This window comes from Etheostoma spectabile, chromosome 4 (genome assembly GCF_008692095.1).
Source record: "Etheostoma spectabile isolate EspeVRDwgs_2016 chromosome 4, UIUC_Espe_1.0, whole genome shotgun sequence".
Lineage (NCBI taxonomy): Eukaryota > Metazoa > Chordata > Actinopteri > Perciformes > Percidae > Etheostoma > Etheostoma spectabile.
This window is the reverse complement of record NC_045736.1, coordinates 16,814,037-16,841,855: the sequence shown is the minus strand read 5'-3', so window position 1 is coordinate 16,841,855 and position 27,819 is coordinate 16,814,037. Positions and strand designations below refer to the sequence as shown.

Below are 27,819 nucleotides of genomic sequence, written 5' to 3'. Positions count from 1 at the left end.
TACTTGAGTACTGGAAGGGAGTGCTTTTGCCATCTCTGACAAGAAGTAACATCACCCAACATCGCTTAGAGCACTTTTAATTAGCTTTTCAGCAACCCATTTGGCAACAACTTGAATGTAATGACGCTCATTAATTTAAAAAAGTTACGCACTAAAGTTTTAACATATTGTATACCAGTTACAAGATTAACTGAGTCACAAAAAACATTGTCATGAATAAAACATTAGCTAACTTTTAGCTCAGGATGTATTTACTGTTAACCATAGGTAATATAAAAAGTGACAATACTGTACTCGATGTATGGCTGAATTCACACAATGTGTGTAACAGATATCTTTTGAAACAGACATTTTCATTTAAAAACAGATTGAGTGACGCTTACATGTGAACAATTTCACATCACAGCATTTACATGTTACACAGAGGACTGTTGCCATGGATGAAATTTCCATGATATGACACAAACAAACAATACAAAATGATATGAATATTTACCTGCACCTTCTGTATAAAAACTATATAATTAAATAAGCTTAGAGTTGATAATAATCTAGATAAATTTGTTAAAAATATACTCTTTGTGATTCTGAGTGTTACAGCCATCATTCCAATCCCACCAGCTGGCGTTTTGTTTTATCTAACACCAAACCCAAACTTGTAAATGCTGAATTGATAGTAGCATTACTATGTACAGGTCAGAAACACTTCCGTGTTGAATTCGTGGCACAGGCGGCTAAGTTGCAGCCATTGCTGGACAACCTTTCCCCTTTTATGTCAATGCTTAATTTAGTTATATTGACAATTTGAAATGAAATGTACATGTTATTCACAGTAACTTAAAAGTGACTCATATGTTGAATCTGTATGGCTTATTTGGCAAGTGTTTATCATTTTTAGTCTAAACATAGTTATACAACCTGGTTAAAACAAAAACACTCATATCCTTATTCTTCACATAGGTAACAATTTAAAATATCAGTTTGAATTTGAGCATGGCTGTTCCTAGATGACTGTCAAAATTTAAGGGGCACTTGCTGATAGAGCTGGAACAATTTAATCAATTGATCAACAGATTACTTAATAACCGGTGAAATGTGCGGTTTCACGGTTTATATTATTGTAAATTGAATGTCTTTAGAACATTTGAAGAGATCAACTCATGGCTTAGGGAAACTGTAATATGCATATCTCCATATTCTCTTAAATTTTACAAAACAAATCAAGTAAAAAGCAATAGATCAATTGATAATGAAAGTAATCATTAGTTGCAGCCCAACTCGCTAGCTGTCAGTGCTGAGACAGCTGCATTTGCTAAACAAAGACTATAAAATGTGTCTGACAGCTCAGAAACCGAGGAGAAAGCATGTTTGTTGTTGTGGTCACTCGGACACCATGCTGTCAGGAGATGAGGTCAAGTTGAGCAGTTCAAGTGCCGTTTTCTCTGATTTGTTCAAAGACAGGTCTTCAGCTGGAGTACATAAGATGGAGATCCTCTGACAAAAAGATATAGGTTTTAATCTCACTCACACCACACACACACACACACACACACACACACACACACACACACACACACACCACACCACACACACACACACACACACACACACACACACACACACACACACACACACACACACACCACACACACACACACACACACACCACACACACACACACCACACACACACACACACACACACACACACACACACACACACACACACACACACACACACACACACACACACTTACCTGTTGCAGTGTACCTGGAGTGGTGCTCACTTTGTACATCATAAATAAAGGGACCATGAGTGTAGAGGAGAGAGTGAACCACCAGCCAAGCGCATAACCCCACCATGGATACTCAACTGTGTTATTGAACTTCAGAGGGGTGTATTTGATCAAGGAAAAAACAAACGTACCCTGAAAATAGTTACGGAGAAATAAGTTAGTTTTGGTTGGACAACTTACAAAATGTATACCTAATCATGGCAAGCTACAATAAAAAGATAATTCAACATGTCATTGACGTGACTAACTAGTTAAATGAAACCTACATTAAGTTGATTAATTCAAGTTTTGCCTGTAAATACGTGATCTTCAATTGGGCACTATACCCTACGCTTTAGTAGCAATTTTCCAAGCAGTCAAGCTTTGGCTTTCTCCTCATATTGAATTGGTGTGTGTGTATATATATATATATATATATATATATATATATATATATATATATATATATGTGCATACATTTATTTTGAAAGCAAGAATCTTCCAAGACCAAAAATACAAGAGAAAAACTGCCAGGACATTGTTTATTTGCTTGTTTATTTAAAGTGTAAGTCCTCTTTTACAAGATTTTCCTAGTAAAACAAGTCAGACGGAAACATTAGGAAGTCCACAGGTGTTCTGTCAATATGTGCTCCTTATTGAGATGTGCTACTTAGATGTGCCACATGTGTGGGAGCATTATTTGATATTTGTCTTGAAATACACTACCCCTGAAAATCTTAAAGATATTATAATAGAGGATCAAAATATGCTCCCTGTATTCTTACAGTACACTTATGTCTGTTGGTATTGATAAAAATAAATAAAAATGTCATAATACTGATGGAAATACACAACTGGAGATGAAAACACATAAGGTAGCTATTTTTGACAAGGCGGCACAAATTAAAAACCGGACATGGTGTTTTTAAATTACTTGTTTCTTGCTAATTTTACCTTTAATGCTAATTGGCTAGCTTGCAACAGCTAATTGGCATATAAACTGACTAAGTTAACTTTTACTACAACTCACCATGCATATCACTGGAGTGACATATTTCAAACAATACTTAATCAGGGATAATGGCTTGTATCCAATCATGTCCTCTATGTTATCATAAAAGCGGTCTGCACCTGTAAGAAGATCGAAATGCTGTAGTGAGGGAATTTAACATCACAGTGAATAAATTAAGCACATTTCTCTTGTTCTCACTGACCGTATATCCATCCAACACAACAAGACTGCAGTGTTGCAAAGAGAAGTAGAGTCATCCCACTGCAGGCATAGTAGTCAAATAGCTGGAATATGTACAGTCCACCCTGTATGTGACACATCAGTTAGCTGTTTTGTTATGGTCTTTTAACCTCAGAAAAAAAGGATATTATAAAAGAAGTGGCGTGACATTTTAATAGATCTTACTTCTGTAACCATCACAAGGCCAATGAAGAAGCTAACAACACTGATAGCAAGTAGAAGAAGTTTACGTCTATGGCCAACGTGGAAAAAGGAAGGATTTGTGTCAGCAATCGCTGTTACCATGGCTTCCAGACCTACAAACTGAAACAGAGCTCCGATTACACAACATTGCAGAGATAATGTTATTATAATTTAGTGAGTACTCAGAGAGTGCGTACCTCTGCCAAGGCTGCACAATCCTCTATTCTAGTTATTTTATAATAATTATTAAAATTAGACATTTCTATTATGCATCCGGATCCGGATCTGCATCAAAACACACAAAGTGACAAAAAAAAAAAAAAATCATGGGATACATGAGCAAGATTTTTTCTCATATTATCAAGTGCAGTAGTTTATGATAATGATAAAATGATCTCAATATTATGAAATCCTTTAAAAAAATGCCCTGCATCGGAACTACAAAACTCATTACAATCTGAAGTTGAACACATTGACATGCAAACAGGATCAAAACACGACAATACATAAATTGATCTCTTTTTATCTGTGAAACACCCACAGACCTTGAACCAAGAGCCAAAGATCATAAAGCCAACCTCCCACAAGTTCATAAAGACTGTAATGTAATGTACGCATACAAATTGGAAGAATATCTTTTATCCTCGTGAACAAAAGATCAGCATTTCATAAGGTAATTTCATGATCATTAAATATATGAAAATGTTATTCCAGAGAGAAACAAAACTAAGGTTTCTGATTCTCTCAGTGCTAAAGAGAATTCAGCTTACCTCACTGTCCAGTCCCAGTAGGATGATCATAACGAAAAAGAAAATCGCCCAGACCTGAGGAAAAGGCATCATGGCAACTGCTCGAGGATAGGCAATAAATGCCAAGCCAGGACCTAAATACATAATTTAAAAAAATCTGGTGTTATTTCACTTTTCTGGATTTAAGTGCATTTTGTGCTATTGTAAGTACAATGCTAATTCACTGATTCATTTATTGATTTATTTTCTTATTAATAAAATGTTCTATATTCTCACCCGACTCTGCCACTTTTGATATGTCTGTGTTCTGTTCATATGCCATAAATCCAAGTGCAGAGAAGATGGCAAAGCCAGCTACAAAACTGGTCCCACTGTTCAGAAGGCACAAATATACACAGTCCCTAAAAACAAAAAAGACACAAATACACTTTTTATACTCCATTATTTTGTATTAAATGTACAAAACGTTCACATTCTCTTTCTGTAGTTGTGACTCACATTCTAAACTGACCTAAAAAAGGTTATACTGATGGCACAACTCTTAAATCACTAGAAATTGTTTTGGTGGAAACTATATGACGGTGGGTTTACTTTTGTATAAACTACCCCAAAATGTATTGCCTAAAATGGACATTAAAGATGTTCTGGCAAATAGCTCAAATAGACTTGTAAATCTTCAGTGACTGCTGTGCTTTTCAAATCACTGGGCTTCTGAAGCTGCCACCTGGGCAAGTCACTGTTAAATGTGTTCTTTCTTTTTGTGTTTTGTGTAAATCTACCGTATCAAAACTGAAAAATGCATAAAATTAGATCTACTATATCTACTTACTTGTAACAGTTGTTGTTGTACTTGTTATAACTGCCAAGTGCAGTTAGACACCCAATGCAAATAGCATAGGAATAAAATATTTGTGTGCCAGCGTCCATCCACACCTGCAAGATGTTTAAAAGACAATAAATTACATATGAAAAACATTTACCAAGTTGCAACTCTGCAGTTATCTACTGTACCTGCACATTTGCTAATGTTTTACACTGCTGTTAACCTATTTTGACATCAACAAAGCAATCATCTGCAAATACAGTTACAGTGGAAATTGTGTTGCAATTTCAAACAGTGTAAAGGTAAATGATCCTTCCACCTAAACTCTGACTTCCCCTTCAAAGTGTATTTTAAACTTGTCATATGTATACAAAATATTATGTTTCAAATTTGTTACCACACTTCATTTAAGCTACATTTTGTTTGCTTTGGAAATGTAATGTTATAATATGATGAAACCCAAAAATTCAGGAGAGTGACATATCATTTAAAGAGAGAAGTAGTGAAATGTGCTTATACCTGTGGATCAGTCAGGCGGGATGGATCTGGGTAGAGGTAGAACTTAATCCCATCTAAGGCCCCCGGCAACGTGAGTCCACGAACAAGCAACGCTGCCAGCATCAGGTATGGAAATGTGGCAGTGAAGTAAACTACCTGTGGAAGAGTAAGGGATAATTTGTCAAAAATCTATCTCTCAAAAATTCTACATTACATGTGCTAATTAAGCCGAGTTATTGCGCATGTAACAAAGTAGTTTTTACTCCTAGTGCTCTTAAACCGGGGTACCCTAAATCTGTGACTTGGGTGGAGTGTTACGAAGGTGGTGGTTTGTAGAGTTTAATATAGACCGGGCCTTGCAGAGTACTTGCTGGTCAACGATAGCCATCAAGGGAGGCTATGGGAAACCCAACATCTTGCCGGCCACCTCTACAATATGGCTTAAAGATGAACTGAACTGGAATTTGAGTAATGGTGATATAACAGATGTATTTTATGTCTTCTCATTGGTAGAATTATTAAAATGGGTGGATTTGTTAAAAGGGATAAAATTGTAAGTATAAAGTGTTGTTGTCTTTGTTACCCGGGCGCCGCCATGTTGGAATTCCACAATCTACTACGTCACTGGCACGGTAAGCTACTTTGTGGCTAACTAGCACTAGTAGCGCAGCCACAGCAACAGCATACAAAGAGTCTGAGGCTAGCGGACATGGCTGAGAAAATGGAAACCAAGAAGTTGGCAAGAGGTTCGGGATAGGATGTAGCTTGTCGGTGTAGCAGGTGTGCTAGGCTAACGTCAGTTGATCTGAAAGTATGATTTCCAGTAAAGGACAATGTTGCCGCAGTCATTGTTTAGGTCTCTATAACGTAAATGAATGGTCTCGGAGCCATCCCTGGAACCAGGAGATGATGGAAAGTTGAGATCCACAACGTCTATCACATCTTTGTCTCTGCCACCCCAGGATGCTAGCGTGGCTAGCATGGACACCACTGAGGCAAGCGCAACCACCGCCATTGCTAGTGCCTCTGCCTCTGACTCGCAAGTGGAAGATAGCCCTGTGGATTTATCTTCTGTGGATGAGCCCGCAACTCAACCAGTGCTGAAGTATCCGGTCACAGTTATAGGTGACAAAGCAAGGAGTTTCTCCACAAACTGGAACAGCAGATGCAATTTCCTTAAGTACAGCATTAGGAAGGATACAGTATTCTGTAAGATGTGCAGGCACTTTGGTGAGCGGGGCAGGGGGGAGAAGTTCAGCCAGACTGGATAGCGGGATGGGAAGCACCTCAATCAAGCTTATTTAAAGCACCAAAATAACAAATTGCACAATTTTGCACTGGATAAATTTAACAATTACAGGCTGTCAATGTCTGAGCGTGGCTCTGTCATCCATCAACTCAACAACACAGATGGCAGACAGGGTGAAATTATAGAGAGGAATCGGGAGCACATCCAAGTAATTCTGGACGTTCTCATCACTTGTGCCAAACAGGAAGTACCCCTGCGGGGCAACCGTGAGAATGATGAGGTCAAAAACGCAGGTAATTTCCTGGAATTTTATAGACTTGTCTGCAGGCATGACAAAGCAATTCAAGAGCGACTAGATGCTATCCCTAGCAATGCAAAGATGCTCAGTCATGAAATTCAGAATGACCTGTTGGATGCTGCGTGTACTCTCCTGTTGCAACGGATTAAATGTGAACTGCATGAGGGATCTTTCTATGCTATTTTAGCAGGCGAGTGCAAGGATGCATCTAAAAAGCAGCTGGTGGCTCTTTGCTTACAGTATGTAGACAAGGGGACTGTGCGAGAACGCACTGTTGACCTCGTAGCCACAGACAACATGACTGCTGATGCAATAGCACAGAAAATATTGGAAGTTGTTGCACCTTTTGAACTAGACCCTAGCCTTTGTGTTGGTTTTGGGTTTGATGGTGTATCAGTAATGGCTGGGCATAAGGGGGTGTCCAAGCCATCCTTAAGAGCACTTTTCAAAAACGCTGTCACTTTCACAGATTAAACCTTGTCCTGTCAGCTGTGGCCCGGACATCGCTGGATGCCTGAACCTTTTTTGACACTCTCACCACCTTGCACACCTTCATGTGCGGCAGCGAACGTCATGCCCGTTTCCTTAACGTGCAAAGAGAGATGCGGCCCGATCAGAGGTCATTGGAATTGGAGCAAGAGTGTGACACCAGGTGGGATTCAAGATCTGCAGCAGTGACAAAAGTTTTCATTTTGTATGATGTAATTGTGGAGGTGCTGGCACAATACGCAGAGGATTGGGGGCAGAGTGAGATTGAGGCACAGTTACTCCTTCAGCAGGTCAGAACAAAAAAGTTCATATTCCTCCTTGTACTTTTCAAGCAGCTGTTCAGTAAATCAGACTTCACGTCTTAAAGCCTTCAGTCCATCACCACATCAGTGACAGACAGGGTTGATTTGATCGAAAACCTCGAACAAGAGTTGACAGACATTCGCTCCGGTGAATGTGCGTTCTCAGAGATGTTGGCAACAATAAATAGGATGATGGAGGATCATGATGTCGGGAGCTGGGATGTACCCCCCCCGCTCAAGAAAGCTCCCAGACTGATTTGAGGGATGTATTATCACATCCACGTTGGGGAAATCAACAAGGGTGAGGAGTGACAGTGATCTGCGCAACATTTCCAACGTGCTAATAGACTGCCAGCTTAATGAACTGAACACTAGATTCCACAGTGACACCTATGGCCTCATGGCATCTGCAGCAATCCTTATGTCTCCTAGCCTTTATACAAATGACACCACCTGCTTGGCCACTCTCAATGATGCAGTGAAGTGCTTCAACATAACCATATCAGAGTTGGAGCTTGCAGTGTTTGTGCAACTCATAGAGAGGAAGAAAAAAGGGGGGGGGGGACATCTCAAAAGTCTTGTTGAAGTGATGGACATATGCAATGAGGACGTTTTCCCAAACATCCATGCTTTCTTAAAAGCTCTGATAACACTGCCAATGACATCCATTACAGTTGAACGGGTCTTTTCCAGTGTCAACCGGATTAATACACCAAATAGGAGCACCATGCTTACATCTCGCCTTATGTCTCTGTGTCTGTTGACATTTGAAAGAGAGCTTACAGTAACTGTTGACTTCAATGAAATCATTGACATTTTCAAGAGCAAACCCCGCCAACTACTCCTGTAATTTGTGTCAGTGTGTGTGTGTGACTGCAAGGCGACTTAAAAACACTAGCGATGAATCTGTTATCATAACCAACAAGTTATCAACATTTATTCTTTCAGTTCAGTTAATCTTTAGGTGTTTTTTGTCCCTGATTTTCAGGTTACCATACCAAGCAAATAATCGCAAAAATATGAACAGATTCAATAAAGGACATAATTTTCCTATCTACATGAAAAGTGTTTAACTTCCTAAAGAAGTATAAATGTTACTGTCCCTTCTGACAGACTGCATCACAATTGACATGAAAGTGGCCTCCTCACTCTAGTGTTCTTGCTTTTTTGATTCTTGTGTGCTGGGAAACACTGATAAACAACCATGAACTTAGTGTAAGCACATCCATCATTAAACTAAAGTGATAAAGGAAGCAAAATCTGGCAAAGTGATATGATTGCAGTGTTATTGAAGAGTAGAGAAGAATGTTGTCCTAATGCACTGTCCTTTAAGCATTTGTTTGGTACTTTAACATACAACATTTGAAATGATAGTCTTTGTCCTACCTTCCCAGTGGACTTTACTCCTTTCCAGACACAGAAGTAACAGATGATCCAGGACAACAGAAGACACAGAGCCAGCTCCCATCGTATGCTACCTAACTCATGGATATTTCCTGTGACATTCAAAACTCTTCTCCTACAAATCATATTTATAGTTATAGTTCATAAAAGTCAAGTCACTTACAGAGCTTATTGTCACATTTGTATTTGTTTTTTTATACTCACTCCCAAAACTCTCTCACTGGTGATGTTGCATTTTCAGCTACAGTCCAGTTCAAATCAGCAGGCCTTCGATCAAACTCAACACAGGTCTCTGTTGCAAATACAATGTTTTAAGGCCTTCAAGGACATTTACGCACATTATCAAATTGTTCTTTTGTCAAAGCCTTAATTTTACTTATTTTACTACAGAAATGGAATGGGGTACATTTCCAAATGGCCTTGTATATTAATGACAAAAACAAATGGATTAAAGTGAAAACAATGGAATTGTGCTCAGAGTTTAGCGAAATAACTTATTCTATTTCTATGGCTTGGAGTCGTGTTGTTGATAGGATAAGTTTTCAGAATTGTGCGTTGCATATTTACCACATATATTTGTGTGTATACAATAGAGACATTTTCAGGAAATATCACACCAGACACCCAGTCCATAATGTTGCAAATATATACATATTGCAATACTTTCATAATATGACAATATAAATTGACATTTATTTTAATGAAAATAACACTAAGCCAGGGAGAGCAAACCTGGCACCTCAAGACTTAAAATGTTTCCAGCATCTGGACTTTGCACTCCAGATTCCAAACCAGATGCATAAATTAGGCAAACATCTGATTAATCTGTAAAGCAAACAATAACATGACAACTAATACAACACATCACACATAATCAGGCAGTAACATGATGATTTCTCTAAACTTTCCCTAAACTGATTTTTGAACTGAAGATTCATAATTATCTAGTTATTTGTTTGTTTGCATGCGTTTTTATTTCAGTAAGATCACATAATAGAACATACCTGTGTTCCAGCTGTTTCCGCAACTCGCCCAGGGAAGTTCAGAGTTGAAAGAGCAGAAGAGATACAGGAAAGCCCAGGCCAATATGATTATGTAATAGATGCTGGAGTATAAAACAACCACTTGACTGCCGTAACCCATCCCTGACAAAAACAAACACAGTCTTTAAATCACAAAAATAAATTTGTATGCTTACAAAAAGTAAGCAAAGCTATACTATAGTTTTAGAATTAAGCATGTTAACTGTTTTTGAGCTTTTTGTGCCAAACTATCAACGAGTAGTTTGATTATAATTGGAATGGAAAATCTTAAAACTTGAATGAAAAGGAACATGTTGCAATAATTACATTGATTAAATAAACGTTGACAAGGTTTAGGGTGCTAATTTGCTCTTACTCACATTTAAAAACAATCAATGTCACATAATATATTTTCAATGATGACATTGCCCAAGAACAGGCTGTTATTGCAGAGTAAATACAGTGTAATGAACAATCGTTCTACTATGATTAACCAAATATATGTGTGCTTGACTGCATGCACACATAGTCCAAAGATAGACACACATTTTTGTAACTCATTACACCTCATGTAATAGCTTACAGGAGGCAATATTAAACCAATGTCAAAGAAAAAAAGACTAAATCCCTGTCTTTGTGTTGGGTTTCTTAGAAATTATGGTTTAACACTTGGTGGACAAGTTGTTGTTCTATTACGTCAGAGACAAAGGTTTACATGTAATTGATTCACTTTGACAAGAGTGCAGTTTATGTTAACATCAAGACTTGTCTGGACTCATACAGTATCTTGAAGGTGTGGTTTTTTTCTCTACAAACATCAGTGCCTTTTCTGTTCTACAGGAGTTGAAATCACCTTTTATCAAATATCCCTGCAAGATTTGTGGCACAAGTGTGAGCACACAGAACAACATTTGCAGAAAAGCAGAATATGATAGACAGGTTGTAAGATCCCACCACTGGTAATTACTGACCTTCTTACAATAAAACATAAATCTTTTTTTAAGAAATTGAGCAAAATCCAATCTAGTATTGCTATTCTCATTACATTATTCATAATATCAATTAGCACATTTACAAATGTCGTCTGTATCGTTACATTTTTTGCTGTGTGTGAATGTTTTGTACTACATTTACTGCAGCAACTGTAGAAAATGTAAGTGCATGGATTTTGTAATTTGTGATGTAAAGGATTAGATTTGAGAAATTGCATTAAAAACACAATAGATGCACTTCATATTTATACTTTCCTTCAGGACTTAAAGGCTCACCCATACATTTGACTATGCTGTACACATATACAGGTATATATATATATATATATATATAATATATATATATATATATATATTCACATATGGTTCTTTGTCTATTTGCTTATGATTGCACATACTTTGATAGCAAATTAAACATCTTTACCTTCAAAAAGTGGACAAATTTTCCTCCAGCAGGTAATACTTCCCTGTTTCGTGTACTGGCCAAGAGTCGTCTCCAGGAGAAACAGGGGGATGCCGCAGGTAAAGAGGAAGAGAACATAAGGGATGAAGAAGACCCCTTGGGAAAACAGAGTTACACCACATAGGTAGGTTGAACATCGCAATGTTCGCAAGAATCACATTGAGATGTGTTAAGCATGAGAGTGCTTAAATGTTAGTCAAAGGAATATTTCAAATAAACATTGTGAGCTCCTTTTCCAGCATCAGTTCAACGGTCTGAGAAAGTTCAGCAATTTTAAATTTCCTTTAACTTCTGTGGTGCTGTCTTCAACTTCTCTGTATGCCTGTATTTTTGTATTTGCAGTGTGTTTTATGACATGTGATGTGTTGTGAAATTGTTAAAATTTCTTAACTTGTGTTATGCATATGCTATGAAGCAGACGTTTTCTTAACTTACTGTGCTTTGTCTATTTGCTTGTGGTTTCTTAAGTCAGAGTGGGCTGTGCTCTCTTGGCTACTGTACATCACAGTTGGGTGGGAAGTACAGTGGCCAACTGTGATCTGTTTAACCCTACCACACTGATGTGAATGTATTGGAGCACACTGCACTGCACACAGGAAAATGAAAACAAGATCTTTTCTTGTAATTATGAGATACAAAGGTCATAATTACAAAATATAGCCTCAATTTAGTTTTCTTTGGTGACTGATTTCAGCAAATCAACAAATGGACAGAGAAAGCAGCTTCTTCCAGAGGCCATCACAAGCAGGGGTTTATAATCTGTGTGTGTGTGTTTACTCTTTAGGAGTGGTCTTATAGTTAGGTGGGGAATATTTACATTCCAAATTTAGATTCTGGCTGATAATACAAAGACAAACATTACTGTGATAAAAAAAGATCTTGCTGTCGTAGCTTTCAATCTTAACTCAATATTTGTTTGCTGTTGCCATCATGTGCTTGATTGTGCAACTCAAACACAGTTTGAGTTGTTTTATACACTCTGCACATGTACTTATGAAGAAAGTGGCTGTGTTGTTCCATATGTCTTTGACTATATATGACTATTTGACTATAATGAAACTTACCTCCTCCATTTTTGTAGCACAGGTAGGGAAACCTCCACACATTTCCTAAGCCTATAATTTGTCCTGCAACAGCCAAGAGGAACTCCATTTTGCTCGACCACTCTCCTCTGGCCAAGGTGCTGGGTGCAGGATGGGCTTTGTCCATATCCAGCTTAAACTTCACCTCTTGACCATAAGGCTTGTCCATCGCACTGTAACGAGAGAAGATTTGACACGATGTGTTTAGATAAAAGTTCTATATGATTTCTGACCAAAGTAAATTCTTTTAATTTTTGGCAAATTCTAGGCTTTTAACCCTCATGTTGTCCTTGGGTCAAATTGACCCATTTTCAGTTAATTTTTCAGTTTTTTTGTCACAAAAAACAGGCCATTGAAATTAGCACTGAAAATGTCGACATTAAAAATAACAAAAAACATTAAGAAAAGCACCCACAACATTGAAAAGGTGACAAAAATGTTGGAAAAAGCGATAATAAAAAAAAAAAAAGTAACCAAAATGGGTTTTTTTCATGGTTGACGGGAAGACAACACAAGGGTTAAGCAAAACACTACATATCTGAGAATGTTTCACGAATAAATGACCCAGAATTGTGGAGAATTCAACATGAAAATATGACATTCCAACATTGTAGAAATGACAGACAATACAGACAAACATAATATGTCCACTTTAATCAAGTAGCCTAGCTAATTGGCTCTTGATCTGTTGAAGAAATACACAGAGAAAAAGACTGTTTCTGATTGAAGATTAAAAAAACCATCTGCCTCGGATGTCTTTCAACTTCGGGCGTGCATGCCTTGTTTTTTCATTACATTACATTTCACAGATTGCTATGTGCAGATTTCCCCCACTTTTTTGTGACATTCAAGCAGAGTGACCAAGCTAACACTGACAGTTCAATGCTGTGAATCTTAAACTGTGAACAGCCTAGTCAGAGGAGTGCCTCTTACTGAACATTTTATTTGTAAGCAGCTTTTCCCGATATAAAAACAAATCACGCAAACCTCCAGTTAACAGACAAACGAGGAAAATGTGTAATACAGATTTATAAACTGCCAACAGGTAGTCACACTGTGGTGCTGCCTCAGCTTGGCAAGTTTGCTGGCGGGTTTCGAAGAGTGCCACAGATCGCCTGCCAGCTCTTGGCGACTGCCACAGACTCCTTGATGCTCTGAATATTGATCGACGCCTCTCTGACGACCATCAGGCAGTTGCCACTGAGGTGTCTGAGGATCTCAAGAGTGAAATTAAAATTCTTGTTCAGAATAGTGTCCCACTTCTCTGCCTGAGTCCAAACCAGTCATCCACAACAACTGATGTGTTATGGTAGAGAATGGATACATTTGTTATGTGTGACTAAAGTAGGCTAAAAAAAGAGTTCTGACCAAGAAAAGCTAAAACAAAATGGGAACGTAAACAGAAACGGCCATATGCAGTGAACATTCCACATATTTTATGTAGGCCTATACACATTTAATAAGGGGTACAAGGGTGGTGTCACTACACATTACACCCTTCTGTTTCTTTTCACTAGAAAAATTCCTCCCCTTAGTGTAAGGTTGAAACCTAGCCAAATACAGCATATGGCATAACTGTCATGTTTATCATCTATTCAGTTCATGTCCTATAAATGGTGTCATTGTTGTCCTGGAAGACAACACTCTACTGGAACAGAACAGTTCCACACAAACACAAGAAGAGCATAGTCACTCACAATGGTCCTTATTCAGTTAATCCTACCAGATATAACAAAAATGCAGATGCTAAGTGTCTTACGTCAGTCTATTTTTTTCTGTTTGTTAGAAAATGTATAATTGAATCCTAAATATTTTCCAGCACCACAACAAGAGTTGCATTAGAAAAGAGTTAGTCTAGTCGTTAACTAGATTGACTCCTTTGTGTCTTGTATTCAGCACATCAAGGTGCAGGGTATATGTGCAGCAGGAAGAAGTTGACAAGTTGTTGGACAAATCCCCTCTAACCATCATACCTATTAACTACGAGCTATTGCACACTGGAAAAAGTCCACGGCTGTAGCTGTCTCCAGAAATGTCCCTAGTTATTTAATATATAAATAACAATTTACATTTCAGTAAAGACTGTGAAGCTGAGTTAACTTTAAACGTGTCATGTTGGTTTGGCCAACAAAGGGGGCTGCTTAGTAGTGAATTGATGCCAGACCAGCGTTGTAGCGTGAGCCCCTCTGATTTCCCCATAGACAGTTAAAGAAATGGACCAACAGATCCCATTATTAGAAGCACTTTTCCAGTGAAAGCTGAGCGTTACAGCACAATCTCCGACTGAGCTTGATGACGTAGATGTGACGTGAACAACCTGTCTGAAAGTTGTAAGTCTTCTGGTAGCTGTACCAAGAGAAATGTCAATCGTTCCCAATCTTGTAGAAGAGTGTAGGTATACGTAGTGAGATAACATAGGCACAAGTTAATTATAGCTAACTAAAATGTTAGTTAACATTAGTAATTAAACCTAAACAGCTAATGGAAGTCAAAACTGCCTGCGAGCTTATCCTGTACTGTTCGGTAATTCCTCTGCTGTGCAACAGTAAGTTGCGTGGTTATGATACAATTGTTAGCCTGTTTTTACAAAAACGTCTGCTTCTGAGCCATAACGTGAGATACAAGGTAATGGAGCCTTTTATACATAGTTGTGTTTCTTTAGAAATAAACAATGGACAAACAGAGTCTTTAAATGCTTCAGATGTAAAGTTATTTGCTGTCAAAGTGACGTCAAAATGAATGGCAGTCAGTGAAAGGCTAACGGCAAGTTATGGCTTATTATCATCAAAATGGCTCCATAGGAGCTACGCGTTGCGAAGAGAATCCTCTTGGATTTCCTACTACTGCTAACTTACTTGATCATCAACAAGTGTTACTGAATCCAATGTGTCATAAAAAATGTATTAAACCAGGTAAATTAGGGATTCAATTTCTCCGTCATGATTACAAATTTCAAGCTAGATTTCAAAGAGGTCTAATGCAAGTGAAGATAGATGCAATATTGAAAAACCGGGTTAGGGGGGTTGTTATCCCGGACTTCAAAATCGTGCTGCTAGGTTAGCGTTGTTGGTATAGGCACACACGATTACAATCTACTTGGATGAAATCAATCACATAATGCACAAATATAGCAAGCCTTTCCCATCTGACTGACACCTCTCCCACTCTGGGGCTGTGCACTAGAGCCCTGCTTCATCCAGCTCCAGCTGAATTTTTGACCATTACTGCTTGCATCCGCAGCGTGTGTGTTACACTCCCACCCGCACCCGCAATGTGTATGTCCACTCCCGCTCGCACCTGCAAAACTCTGGGAATTTATGCCCGCCAAATTACTAAAGATGCATTGATTTTGCGTCTTCTCCCGTCCGCATTAATTGCTTTAATTCAAGCTAATGGAATAGGGATTAATAGGAATGTAAGTCTACGTTCAGACTGCAGACCTTAATGTTCAAATCCGATTTTTCCAGGTCAGATTTTTTTTAAATGTTGCTCACATCAGACTCAAGTACGCGGCACGGTCTGAAAGTGACCTGCCCGCATGCGCAAACGAGCAATACGTCACTCGTAGCACCCTGTTTAAATGCTTTTCAAAATAAACCCATAGATATACTAGGAGAACCAAGGGAATTGTTATGTAGTGCTTCTAGCTACTGTCATATGAGCCAGCAGTGCAGGGCGGTTCAACCGGGCCCAGTCCAGTGGGTCTGCTTGCGTTCTTTATCTGCATTCATTAAGCCTAGTTAGATAACTCTGGATTTGGCTATTAGTGCATGTTAAGACTTTTAAAGATTTTTGGCCATTTTCAGCTATGATTTTGATAGGACAGCAGAAGACATGACAGGGGAAAGAATGAAATGCAGCAAAGGGCCGCAGGTCAAAGTCAATCCTGGGCCCGCTGCTTCAGGGAGCAAACCTCTATATATGGGCGCCTGCTCTACCAGCTGAGCTATCCGGGCGCCCATGTTTAAACTTTTAAACATAATGATTTAAGTAAGGACTATTTAAATGTTCAGACTGGGAAGTTAATGTACCTCAAAAACCTTTATTAGCTGATATAGACGTGTCTTTAAACATGTAAAGTGAATGGGAATAGGCTATAGTTGCAATTCCACCGTTAGCTGCTACGTATACCCTTGTTTGCGTCAAAGCCTGGGGCTGTTCCCGGGAATAGCGCAGAATTATTATGATGGTTACTCTAGTCTGGAGTGACCTCAGAGTCGCATGTATTTTTGATCTGACTGTCCAGACTCAAGTTGCATTTAAAATATCCAACCTGTAATAGATTTGAACCCCATAGGAATGTGGCCCAAATCGCAAAAAATAAATAAATCACATTTGAATCACCTTTACAGGTGCAGTGGTGAGCAGGGCAAACGTCCATGGCCAAAAGTCAGTAGGAACTATCTACTGGGAGACATGGAGGTCTGTACAGCATCTCAAGGCAATCCAACAGGTCTTGAGACATTTCAGTCTGGAACAAAGTGGTACACTGCCATTCCTACAGCCACTCCGCTATCCTGGGGGTTTGATCCCTGGCCCTGCAAAGTGTCTTTGGGCAAGACATTGAACCCCAAATTGCTCCCAATGTTGTACCATCAGCGTGAATGTTTATCTGATGAGAAGGTGGAACCTTGTAAGGCAGCATTGGCCACCAGTGTATGAATGTGTGTTAATGGTTCTTGTACTCTGTTGAAGGGCTTTGTGTTTATATAAATACAGTTCATTTCCATGTATTATGTTTTAGCTTTTAAAAAAACAAACCATTGGAAAAATATTTTGTCTGGCTGAGGCTGGAACACTATCTCAAACTAGTTGCCCAGGAATGTAATTCCAGGGAGACAGGGTGACCAAAGGAGAAAAACATTATTTGCAGCAGACTGCCTATCAGCTATCACCTTAACCCACTGACTAAAGATCACAAAACCTTCAGGAGCCTGGTGGAAAGTCACAAGCTGAACATGCATAATCAATACTGATGAGTGTGTAAATACATGAGAAGGGGGCAAAAAATTCACCCAGATACCCAAAAAATATCTCAAATAGCATTTTTTTGCTCTAAATGTGAACAGAGTAGAATGTAAGGAATATAGTGTTTCTGTTCCAGTCCACCACCAACAGGGAAGTGTGGATTCAGTGGTGAATCATTTTCTGTTTGTGTTTTGATTATCTTTTTGGGATGGCCAGATAATCAAAACACATACAAAACAGAAACACCTCCATTCTTTTGTTCTGCAACTTAAAAGCTGTTTTTCTTGTATGATGCTGAAAATGTAAAACACTTTTATACAGCTTGTCTTTTCTACAAACAATCATGTCTAAAGTACATTTTAAAAGAGTTTGTTATTAGGCATTTTGTCTGAAACAATGAGCATAAATCAGCAGCAATGATCACAGAGCCTACGGTGTCACACTAACAAGGGAAATAGCTTCTCTCACTGCAGCATAGTCAGTAACCTTTGGCCTACATACGGCTAGAGAAGCGCAACCACAAAAGCGGTCTCTGAACTACAAGGATACCATTTGTGTCCTTTTCCAGAAAATAAACCATTGTAGTGTTTAGCTACGCTCACAATTTAAAAAAAGGACAAATAATGACGGCAGGAAAAAAAATGCGAATATAAGAGAAAGGGATTAGAGTACCTGTGAGAGGTCGCTCCACGTCTGTAGCCTGTGGTTCTGAGTTATGCTTCCATTTAGCCCTAGTTGGTATTCATCTGGTGCCTTTTTGGGAAAATAAAAGTCTAGATCCCCCAGTCTCTCCAGGGCAAGTGCTTGTCCCAGCTTTGACCACGCGTGAGCCCATGAGAACTGTTTTTGTACGACAATTAGAGAAAAAACGGGCAAGAGGGACAGCGTAAGAGAGAAGGGGGCGGGGGTGTAATGTATTTCTGAATGAGAACTTAAGGCGGAGACTGTTCATAGAGTACACAAAGAGGAGGGGATTTGCACGATTTTCATATAGCGCATGGTTTTGTGGGGGGTAGGGGTTTTCAAAAGAAAAACTTGAATAACTTTTTTTCTTTTCTTTCAGCGACACCAGGGTTTTATTTGAAGTTTTTTTTTCTTTCCCGTGTAAAAGCCAGAAATCAGATGTAGGATGGGACTCTGTGCCGTCATGCCGACGCATTAACCCAGAAAATGACAGATAAAATTGTCAGGAAAAGTTGATAAAGTAATTATTACTTTTTTCAGCGGTGGAAATAACCATCTAAGGGTATTCGTTCAAAGGAAGGTGTTTAATTGGTATGCCGTTTTAGGGTCCCAATGTAATACTGCAATCATCCATTCATTTTAAAAGGGGAAGTGAACTTTTTTGATATGGCCCCTGGCACTTCAAAAAAAAATAACGAGGCTCCCCCTTTAAAACTGTACCCGGGTTTTTTGTACATGTTCTTTCAGCTCTGTGTTTATGCTCCCGGCTCCCTCGTTTACATTGCCTGACTCTTTGTTTTCACTTTTGACACAAACCTCACGTGTGGGCGGGTCTTTCCAGAGTTGCGTCCCGGTGTTATGTGCCTTCTGGTTTTTCCACCTACTGGTTTCCGAGCCTGTCCTTATTCATAAAAAAATGACTGGCCTTCTTTTACATTTTTCCCGCGGTAGAATGTTGTAGTAATGTAGTGCTCATATATTCAGTTCAGTACCGTTTATTTTGAGGTGCAACATGCAAAGGCCAGTAAAATGTTTTAGAATATGTAGCGAATCTGTCGACGTGGGTAGCCGTTGATTGAGGTTTACACGGCATCTGGACAGGCTCGGAAACCAGTAGGTGGATAAACCAGAAGGCACATAACACGGGCATCTCCCATGGCTAATGAGTTGTGTTTTTTAAGTAGGCCAACCTTAAGACTGAATCTGAGCGTCTGCGATCGAAGAGTCAATTTTGCTTAGAAAGGTTCCTAACAGAGTGTAATGACCTGAAAGTAGTTAAAGGGATATTTCACCACTGGAAAGATGAATATATATATTTAAATTTGGTCATTTATGTAGTAGAAATGTTAAATTTGTTTGGAAATTGGTGCCTTCTAGACTGAGAAAAGACAGAAAATGTATTTTTGGTTCCTGTGGATGAGACAACAACTTCCAGAATGCACTTGCTTCACTTACCTAGAGTCCACTCCCAAGCCACGCCTACCGGTTACAGACATAGACAGTGAGCATAGACAGTGAGGCAGTCAAGTCAACTCAAGTGTGTATTGTTGTCATTTCAACCACGTACACTACCAGTCAAAAGTTTGGGGTCACTTACAAATTTCCATACCACTCCATTATAGACAAAATACCAGCTGATCTGAGTGGGTGGCTGATATTTAATGGTTTGCCAATTATTAGCAACCAATCATTCCAAAGGTACATTCTGTTTACTAATCTGACATCATTTAAAAAAAAAAAACTGAGAAAACATTGGAGAACCCTTTTGCAATTATGGGAGCACATAATGTGATCTGAAAACTTCTGCCCTGGTTAAAAAAAAACAACGCATCTGATCTCAGCTGGTATTCTGTCTACAATGGAGTGTAATGGAAATGTCTAAGTGACCTCATTCTTTTGACCGGTAGTGTACACAAAACAACGTTTCACTGTGGCTCAAGTGGTGTTACACATTTAAAATATGTGAAAACGACATCATATAAAAATGACATACAGAACAGGTTACATTTAGTGCACACACATTATAGGCTCCATAAAGTTCAGCTAAAGCATTGGTCGCATTAACGCTTGGAGTCAGGTCGCTCACGTCACATCTACATCGTCAAGCTCAGTTGGAGGCTGCACAGTAACACTCGGCCATCACCGGAAAAGTGCTTCTAATAGACTTGATTGCTCTCTGTTGCAAGTCTACAGCATGACCATAGACTATGGTCTATGGGCATGGCTTTGTCTATGGATTCTCCTTGCACCACGGTTGTCTTTCTCTAAGTCCTTTTGTATTCTCCTTCACATCTTTGCTTGACCTCATGACGTTTACCATCGGAGTTGAGGAAGGTGGATAAAAAGGACATAAGAGGTCAATTATTTGACTTTTTGACCACAGCCCCAGTATATGTCTGTACAGTAAATGCTGTGATTTGAAATGAGTGGTATCGCTGTTAAGCCATCTGAGGATATAATTAATGACCGTCACTTACTTCGTAAGTCAGTAACAGACTTTTGCATTTATAGGGCTGGCCCAACTTCCAGCCAAAAATTCATAGTGCAAGGATTAATAAATGACCCTATTTGCAGTTTGAAGTTTCCTGTCAGCATTTTTATGTGTCTATTATTGCTTCTTAAGGGAACATGCTTTTTCATTTTTTTCTGATGGTGTGTGAGGTGGTGGTGGTGCAGGGTATAGCTTTTCATTTCTGCCTGGAGCAACATTCTTTTTTACTACTGTAGATTGAGAGTCAGCAAAGACAAATGTTACAATCTTACAAATAGCAGCTTTGATTTAAAACAAATGCCAGCGTTGAGGCTATTTAACCAGAGGCCTGTACTGACTGCCCACAGTTGACAGCTGTGGAACTGAAGATTTGGCCCGGTTAAAGAGCCAGCTGAGAACAGAGAAAGATATTCCCTTATAATGTTTTACTTTGCTTTTTTACTAAATAAGTTTTACTGACACAATAGCACAGCTGGTGACCCAAGATGACCCTTGCTCTCCCTCCCGCTGTCAGTCTCTGTCCCACAGGCACCCTGAGGTCCAACATCCCCAGCCTTCCACCTCGACGTTAGGATACAGTCAACACGCGTTGTGTAAAATACCACAAATGAATGCACTATGTTAAGCACACACAAACTCACATGTGTATGATGTTCTCATGAGTGCATTTAGTTAACATAGGTTTTTGTCTTGCATTTATTCATATGTTGATAGTATCTGTTTCTTTCTATAGAATGATTTGTTGATGAACATTTGTTCCTTGTTTTAGCAAAAACTTGGTCATTTACACATCCAGCAGTTGCATAGCTACTTAATCCAGTTGGAGTAGTTTTTTAAGTCCAATACTCTCTTTTAGCTTTGTTTTTGTCTCCACCAACTCCTGGCCTAAACATTTACTCGTTAGGTTAAATCCTCCACTATGTCACCAGCTAGTGTTGTCTGTCTGCTGTTTAACGTAGGTACAGTGAGTTATTTAAAGGCAGAGGAGAGAGGGGATATTGAAGCAAAACAGTAAAATTACTTACCAATAAAAAGGGGAGTCAGATGTATCTGTATACTCACCATTTGGTATGTGAAGCAGATCGATATCCTTGTGGGTGTCCTGACTTTGTTTCTGGGTTTTCCATCTCAAAATACTTGTCTTCAGTTCAGTGCTAATGTCTCTGTATCTTTGATAGAGGAGCTTGCAACAAGTGTGCAGGGCGTATGAAGTACAAGATGTTGGACAAATCATTGTTCTCATTGTTAATGAATTACCTTTGGCAACCTCTGTTGAAGTGGGATGGAACAGGGGTACTCCAGTTTAAAGAAACACAGCTGCCAGCTAATGTAACAACACACGTCTAACTTCTTCATCAAACTGAGTTACACATACTGTTAATCTTTAAATGTAGGCTCATATGGTGTTATTTGTATTCAAACCTTTTAATAACTATTTCTATTAGAAAGTTGTGGGTTTTTACCAATCAATCATACACTTTATACTATTTAGTTTTATTTCTTTACCATGTCAATATTACTGTCAAATACAAATGTTTAATGTATACTGACATGTGCTGTAACAGCACCTACGTTTAAAAAGTCACCCGTTATATTATTCACTCAATATTTATCCCACAATATTTGCACTACTGTATTACTGATGACAAATAACAGAAACAGTCTGACTCATAGACATGATTTTGTTCATTTTGTTTTATATATATTTATCTTCTCTCATCTACTTGGACTAGTGGAGTGCCCGTTGAAAATGTGCCTGTTTGGAACAGGCCGATTGCTTAGCCTGTGGTATTCCTGCTTGTAGAATTCTTCAAAACCAAATTGTACCCCAAAATTACTTACAGAAGGACCCCAAACCACTTAATATGCAACTACACAGTATAGACCACTACTGACTTAGAGTTTAGGCTTCTTCCACATCAGAGGAAGACATTGTGTGGGGGATTCAGAATGTAGGAAAATTTCACAATGACAATGTGGAGTAATCAGACGTAGTCTCATAGGCTCATGGCAGTGTGCTACCCAACAGTTTGCAGGGGTATTTTGGCAATGGTAATGTTATCAGTGTTAGCAGTTAGCAGTAGACTTAATTAACCCAATCCAGGGTGAGTCTGATGAAAACTGATGTCTGCACAGTTCAACTCTGAGATTTTCTCGCATTGCATAGCGTTCTGAAGGAATAATCTCCGAGATGTGCAGGTTACCTTCCCACCAAACACTCCCCCAAACATGGACACACATATACAGTAGATACGTCTTGCTTTACAAGATAGATAGCCTGCATCACGGTCTGTCTGTGCTTGTTGTCTGTAGCTGGCTGTGCTTTGCATGTGTGTGATTGTTCGGGATGAAACATCCTTAAATTCAGGAATTGTTTTTCAAAGTTAAAGGCAGTCCAAAGTAGTGCAACTTTGCACATTTGTGTGGGTCAGAGGCGTCTGTCACATTTTAGCTACCAAAGCTCCGCTGCTCACTGTCTCCAATTAAGTGCGGCAAAAGCCAATGTGTGCTTCTTTTACGTAGACAGTTAAAGAAATGGACCAACAGATCCCGTTGCTTTGGACAAAGACCAGTGAAGGATATTAGAAGCACTTTTCTGTTGATAGCTGAACGTTACTGCGCATCCTCCAATTGAGCTTGATGACATAGATGTAACGTGAGCAACCTGTCTGAAAGTTATGTCTTCTGTGGTTTCCTTTTGTTTTAGCTGGAATTCTATTTCTGTACAAGTAAATTGAGAGCAACAACGAAAACACAAAATTAGACCTCCTTCTGCAATGTTGCAGAAGGAGGTCTAGTGCAAGATTGGCCTCCTGCTGAATAAAGATATTTGTAGTCTGTGCCAGATTCAGCAGCACAGCTCGGTCTGTTCCCTCTACCTCCGCGTCCATGGGCTTTTGGAGATCAACATATAGGTCAGCTAAAGTCTCAATAGTCACACAGGCCACTGCTGAGCAATGGCTATTCACTTTTATGGTAAAAATTAACATTATTAGTCTAGACTGTAGGCACATGTTGGCAAATATGAACTGCGTGAAACCCAAAGATAGATACAAACATAAACATATGTTCAATACCTCCTCAATGAGAACCAGGCACACATTATGGAGTTTGGTCTTCAGAGTTTCTGAGTGGTGCTTTGCCAGAGCTTGAATTGTTTTCAAGCCGATGATTTTTTTTGTCCTATAAGTTTACACGACAAGAATTATGGTAGCGGCTGCTTTATCTTCTTTTTTTGTGCAGGCAATAAAATTCCCCCAAAGATCCATTTCTAAAGAAAATTCCCACACACACACCTCTGCATTGGTTTATTTGAAACAAAATAAACTTTCCTTAACACACTTCCAGTTTAAACTGCCACTGCAACTTTAATTTAAAGTATAATTATCTGCAATTTAATGCCACATAAAGATGTTGCACCAACTGATAGAAGTTACAGCTTACAACATTTACTGGATCCTAACTAAAGTTCAATAAAATAGCTTTTGGCAGTGTATTAATGTCAAATTGACAAGTTGAATATCAAACTTACTAGTTGCAACGTCAGGCCCTGGACTTAAGCTCAAGTCTTCGCTCTCTAGTTTCTTACCAGTCGTCTGAGGAGTGCAGCTTGAAGCAGACAGACAGGCTCTTCACAGGGTTGGTCAATGGTTGCAGCTCAACCATTTGAACATTTGTAGTCTGAAGATTGCAATCTTGACTGGTAAACAACAACATACTCATTGAAAACATTGTATTGCCACCATAATTCTTTACTAATGACTAATGTATAAAGGTGACAGTTTTTACTACAATTACTCAGGCTGTGTCTAGATTAACTTACTTGCTCCACTGACGGTTTTTGCAGGGTGCAGAAATGACCCCGTTTGAGTTCCCCTTTTCTTGGTGTGAAGGAACTGTTGGAGGGGTTGGGGCCAAAGTTGTCACCACGGGGTCCTCTTCATGGGAGCCACTGGAGGTCGAGGTTAAGGGGCAGAGTGGAGCTTGAAGCACTCCAGTTTTTCCACAAAAGCCTGGAATTTAATTTATAACCGATTGGAGCCGACATCCATCAGCTACTTCCTTGTCTGTTGAGATTAATGACAAAATAGATGATAGATTCCCACAAAAGACAGACATCCCTATTCAACAGTGTGTATTTAGAGGAATTGACCTGCTTCACTGAGTTTGGTGGTAAAGACAGACAGACGAGACACTCTTTTTCTGGACAGCAGAACTGTTAGAGGAGGAGGACTTGGTCTGAATGTATCCTCAATCAGACAAATGCCCCTCAGCTCACTGGGCGTGTGAGTATCTACCTGGCTGAGGCTATCTAGAGAACTGCTGGAAGCAGTTGTGCTCCCGTCTGTCTGCTTTACATGCAAGTGCAGGCTTCTGACTGGCAAGAAGCACCTTGTCCTAGAAGGAGTCCTCCTCCTCCTCCTCATCCAAACTATCATGACTCCTCTGGATTCTGTCGATGTTCCCCACGTTCATACGAGGTACATCTAAAAGGGAGATGATTTTCCTTCCGTGGAGAGAAGATTTTGTGCTTCCTCTGGGAAAAGCTGGTCAAGGTGAAAGCAAGGTGACGTCATGAACAGTTAGTTCAATTCAATTCAATTTTATTTATAGTATTAATTCAAAACAAGAGTTATCTCGAGACACTTTACAGATAGAGTAGGTCTAGACCACGCTCCAGAATTTACAAGGACCCAACAGTTCTAGTATTTTCCTCCAGAGCAGTGCAAAAGAAGTATGAAGTATGAAGAGAGATGGTAGAATTGGTTGCTTGCATCAACATCATCGCCATTCCTCTGTCTACTTCCTAAATTGATGGAAGATTTTTGACAATTCTTGACTCTCCATCTCTTCTAAAAAAACACAACTAAATTCTCCACAAGTAGAAACAACTGAATAATTTCAATATGTGTGCGACTGACAGGTGCTGGGTTCTACAGTTGTGCATGAACATGTCCTATGGACTGTCACAGTAAGTGATGTCACATGGAACCAGAACATGGCTGTTTGTGTGTGTGTGTGTGTGTGTGTGTGTGTGTGTGTCATAATTATTATATTTAGATTATGTATACTATATTTTGTTTAAAAACGTGTTTCAAATTGAAGGACAGGAAAAAACCATGATCCAGTCTCACCTGTTCTTCTCTGCATTGTAAATTCCACTTTTTCACAATAATTTCCACTCTTTTCATCGCCTTCATCTGTAAGTTCTTAAGCATCCCTAATCTTGACTTCAGTGGCTGTGTACTGTTGCCAAATTTAAATTACGTGAATTAAAAATTCATTGCCAGAAAATATTTTTTGGGTGAAAGAGAGAAAATGTATGTATATACTGCAGTTAATAAGGCCTTAACCTGAATCTGGTGATGCATTTTTGTAGATTTTAATGGAAGTTTTTTTTTTTTTTTTTACCCCAAATGGTGTAAAAATAAACACAGGCACACACAATTACCTTCTAGTCTTTAATTGCAACAACACAGAGTTAGCATCCTTGACTAAGAAGCCATGGCACACCCGTGGTAATTTCAATTTCTCTATTAAAATAATGACTGACTCACCGGCAACAGTTCCATCAAATAGCCACAAATACATCAGAGCCGATGTGCAATGGGTAGTTTAAATATTACTTTAACAACACATTAACAATTTGGGTTGTAAAAATAAGATAACTTGCTGATACAGAACATATAACCTGAATGATTTAGTTCTGGGTCTTAGACTGTAGTTTAGTCTGATCCATACGTTTTTGATCTGTTTAAAAAATATTGCATAATGCAATGGGTGTAAGAAGGAGTTTAGCTAATAGATTTCAGCTTTGTCCATGTTTAGGGTTGGAATGGCAAAACAGTGTTAACCAGTACATTAGCATCATCATTACAGTAACTTCTTCATGAAATTCAAACACTACTACAAAGCACCCAGCAGCATCACTATAAAATATCTAAAAATCTGAAATAGCCTTTTTTTTTCACTAGACTCCACAAGAGCACCAGATACCAAATAAAAAGGACGTGTTTATTTTCTGGGAGAGCAAAGCGACTGAGAAGGTGGGAAATCTGATCTTCTGCTTAGTGGCTTTTGTTCCCCTTGTTATGCAAAGTGACATGAATGAAGAGAGGGAAAACCTGCCCAAGCCTTTAACTCAGTTGAAAGTGAAGCTTAGAACAGAATTTTCTAAAAAAAAAATGCAGCTTTGTAGCAACTGAGCCAACAAATATCAGAAATATTACTATTGATTTGTTCCATTAAGTGGGACACTTTATGTATGTATTAATGGTATTGTGTGATAAAGTGATAACAGAACAAAATAAGACAAGTACAGGGACACATCAACAGCCAAAAGAGGTTATGTAAGACAGCGACAACCAACAAAACAAAGGGGACAAAAACGCAAACAAGGTACTGGTGGGTACATAAGGTAATACAAGGTACAATAGGCTAAGACGGAGGTGAAGCAAAACAGCCATTGTGATGATCTTCTATGCTCCAAAATCAACTGTGTGAGTTTAAATTGCTCACATATAATGGTTTACTTAAGTAAACTGTTCAGTTTGATTTTAAGCAGCTTGATAAAAAAGCGAGAGAACAACAAGGGGAGACCACCTGCTGTAGCTCCTCTGATGCTGGTGGTACAATTATTATGCTACAATTCTGAATCTGTTATTCTTCCATTTTTCAGTCATATATGACATTGCCTATGATACTTGTAGATACTTTTGGCATCACTCATGTCTGCTAGATCTATACATAGAATTCTGGTAGCTAACTTTTGCAAAATGTCAACTTTCCAAGACCATAAACCTAACACTATATGCAGTGTTTTAGCATCAATTCTGTCTGCAAGATGTATAGGAATCTGTCTGCTAACTTTTATTACTGTGTTAAATCATTGGTGGAAAAGGTAAGATCCTTTACTTACTTTACAAATACCATGTTCAATGTTGAAACAGTCCATGGAACAACAAGAGGGAAACAAATGTGCTGCATGTAAGCTTGTATTTCCAAGATAAAGCCCCCCCCCTACCCTAAGTTGTTATCTGTTCATCTGGAAAACAGGCAACCAAGATTGATGCTAAGCTATGTGTGTGTGTGTGTG

At 38.9% G+C, this 27,819-nt stretch overlaps 1 protein-coding gene across 3 annotated transcripts; it reads right to left on the bottom strand.

Annotated features, from left to right (window-relative positions):
• Nucleotides 1-229: 229 nt before the first annotated feature.
• LOC116688014 (sodium- and chloride-dependent GABA transporter 2) lies at nt 230-21,957 on the bottom strand. 3 transcript variants are annotated; one of them, XM_032513784.1, is made up of 15 exons: nt 21,786-21,955; nt 12,563-12,753; nt 11,460-11,594; nt 10,026-10,166; nt 9,226-9,313; nt 9,004-9,136; nt 5,301-5,435; nt 4,788-4,891; nt 4,235-4,359; nt 3,980-4,092; nt 3,192-3,329; nt 2,989-3,091; nt 2,805-2,905; nt 1,757-1,927; nt 230-1,494 (listed from the first exon to the last, which is right to left on the bottom strand). In XM_032513784.1, the coding sequence occupies exons 1-15, from the start codon at nt 21,848-21,850 to the stop codon at nt 1,381-1,383; spliced, it is 1,857 nt and encodes a 618-aa protein (XP_032369675.1). In that variant the 5' UTR covers nt 21,851-21,955; the 3' UTR covers nt 230-1,380. The 3 variants fall into 3 exon arrangements, 2 of the variants coding, with proteins under 2 accessions (XP_032369675.1, XP_032369676.1); XM_032513785.1 differs by lacking the exon at nt 21,786-21,955 and adding an exon at nt 18,221-18,481; XR_004331682.1 differs by lacking the exons at nt 230-1,494; nt 1,757-1,927 and adding an exon at nt 2,563-2,681 and having other exon boundaries at nt 2,723-2,905; nt 21,786-21,957.
• Between the last annotated feature and the right edge of the window lie 5,862 nt (nt 21,958-27,819).

Coding starts and splice junctions, on each gene's coding strand:
- LOC116688014 (XM_032513784.1), bottom strand. CDS start 21,850: ATGGAAAACCCAGAAACAAAGTCAGGACACCCACAAGGATATCGATCT. Junction 9,137..9,225: donor CCAGTGAGAGAGTTTTGGGA/GTGAGTATAAAA, acceptor TATGATTTGTAG/GAGAAGAGTTTTGAATGTCA. Junction 3,092..3,191: donor GCCTTGTGATGGTTACAGAA/GTAAGATCTATT, acceptor TGTCACATACAG/GGTGGACTGTACATATTCCA.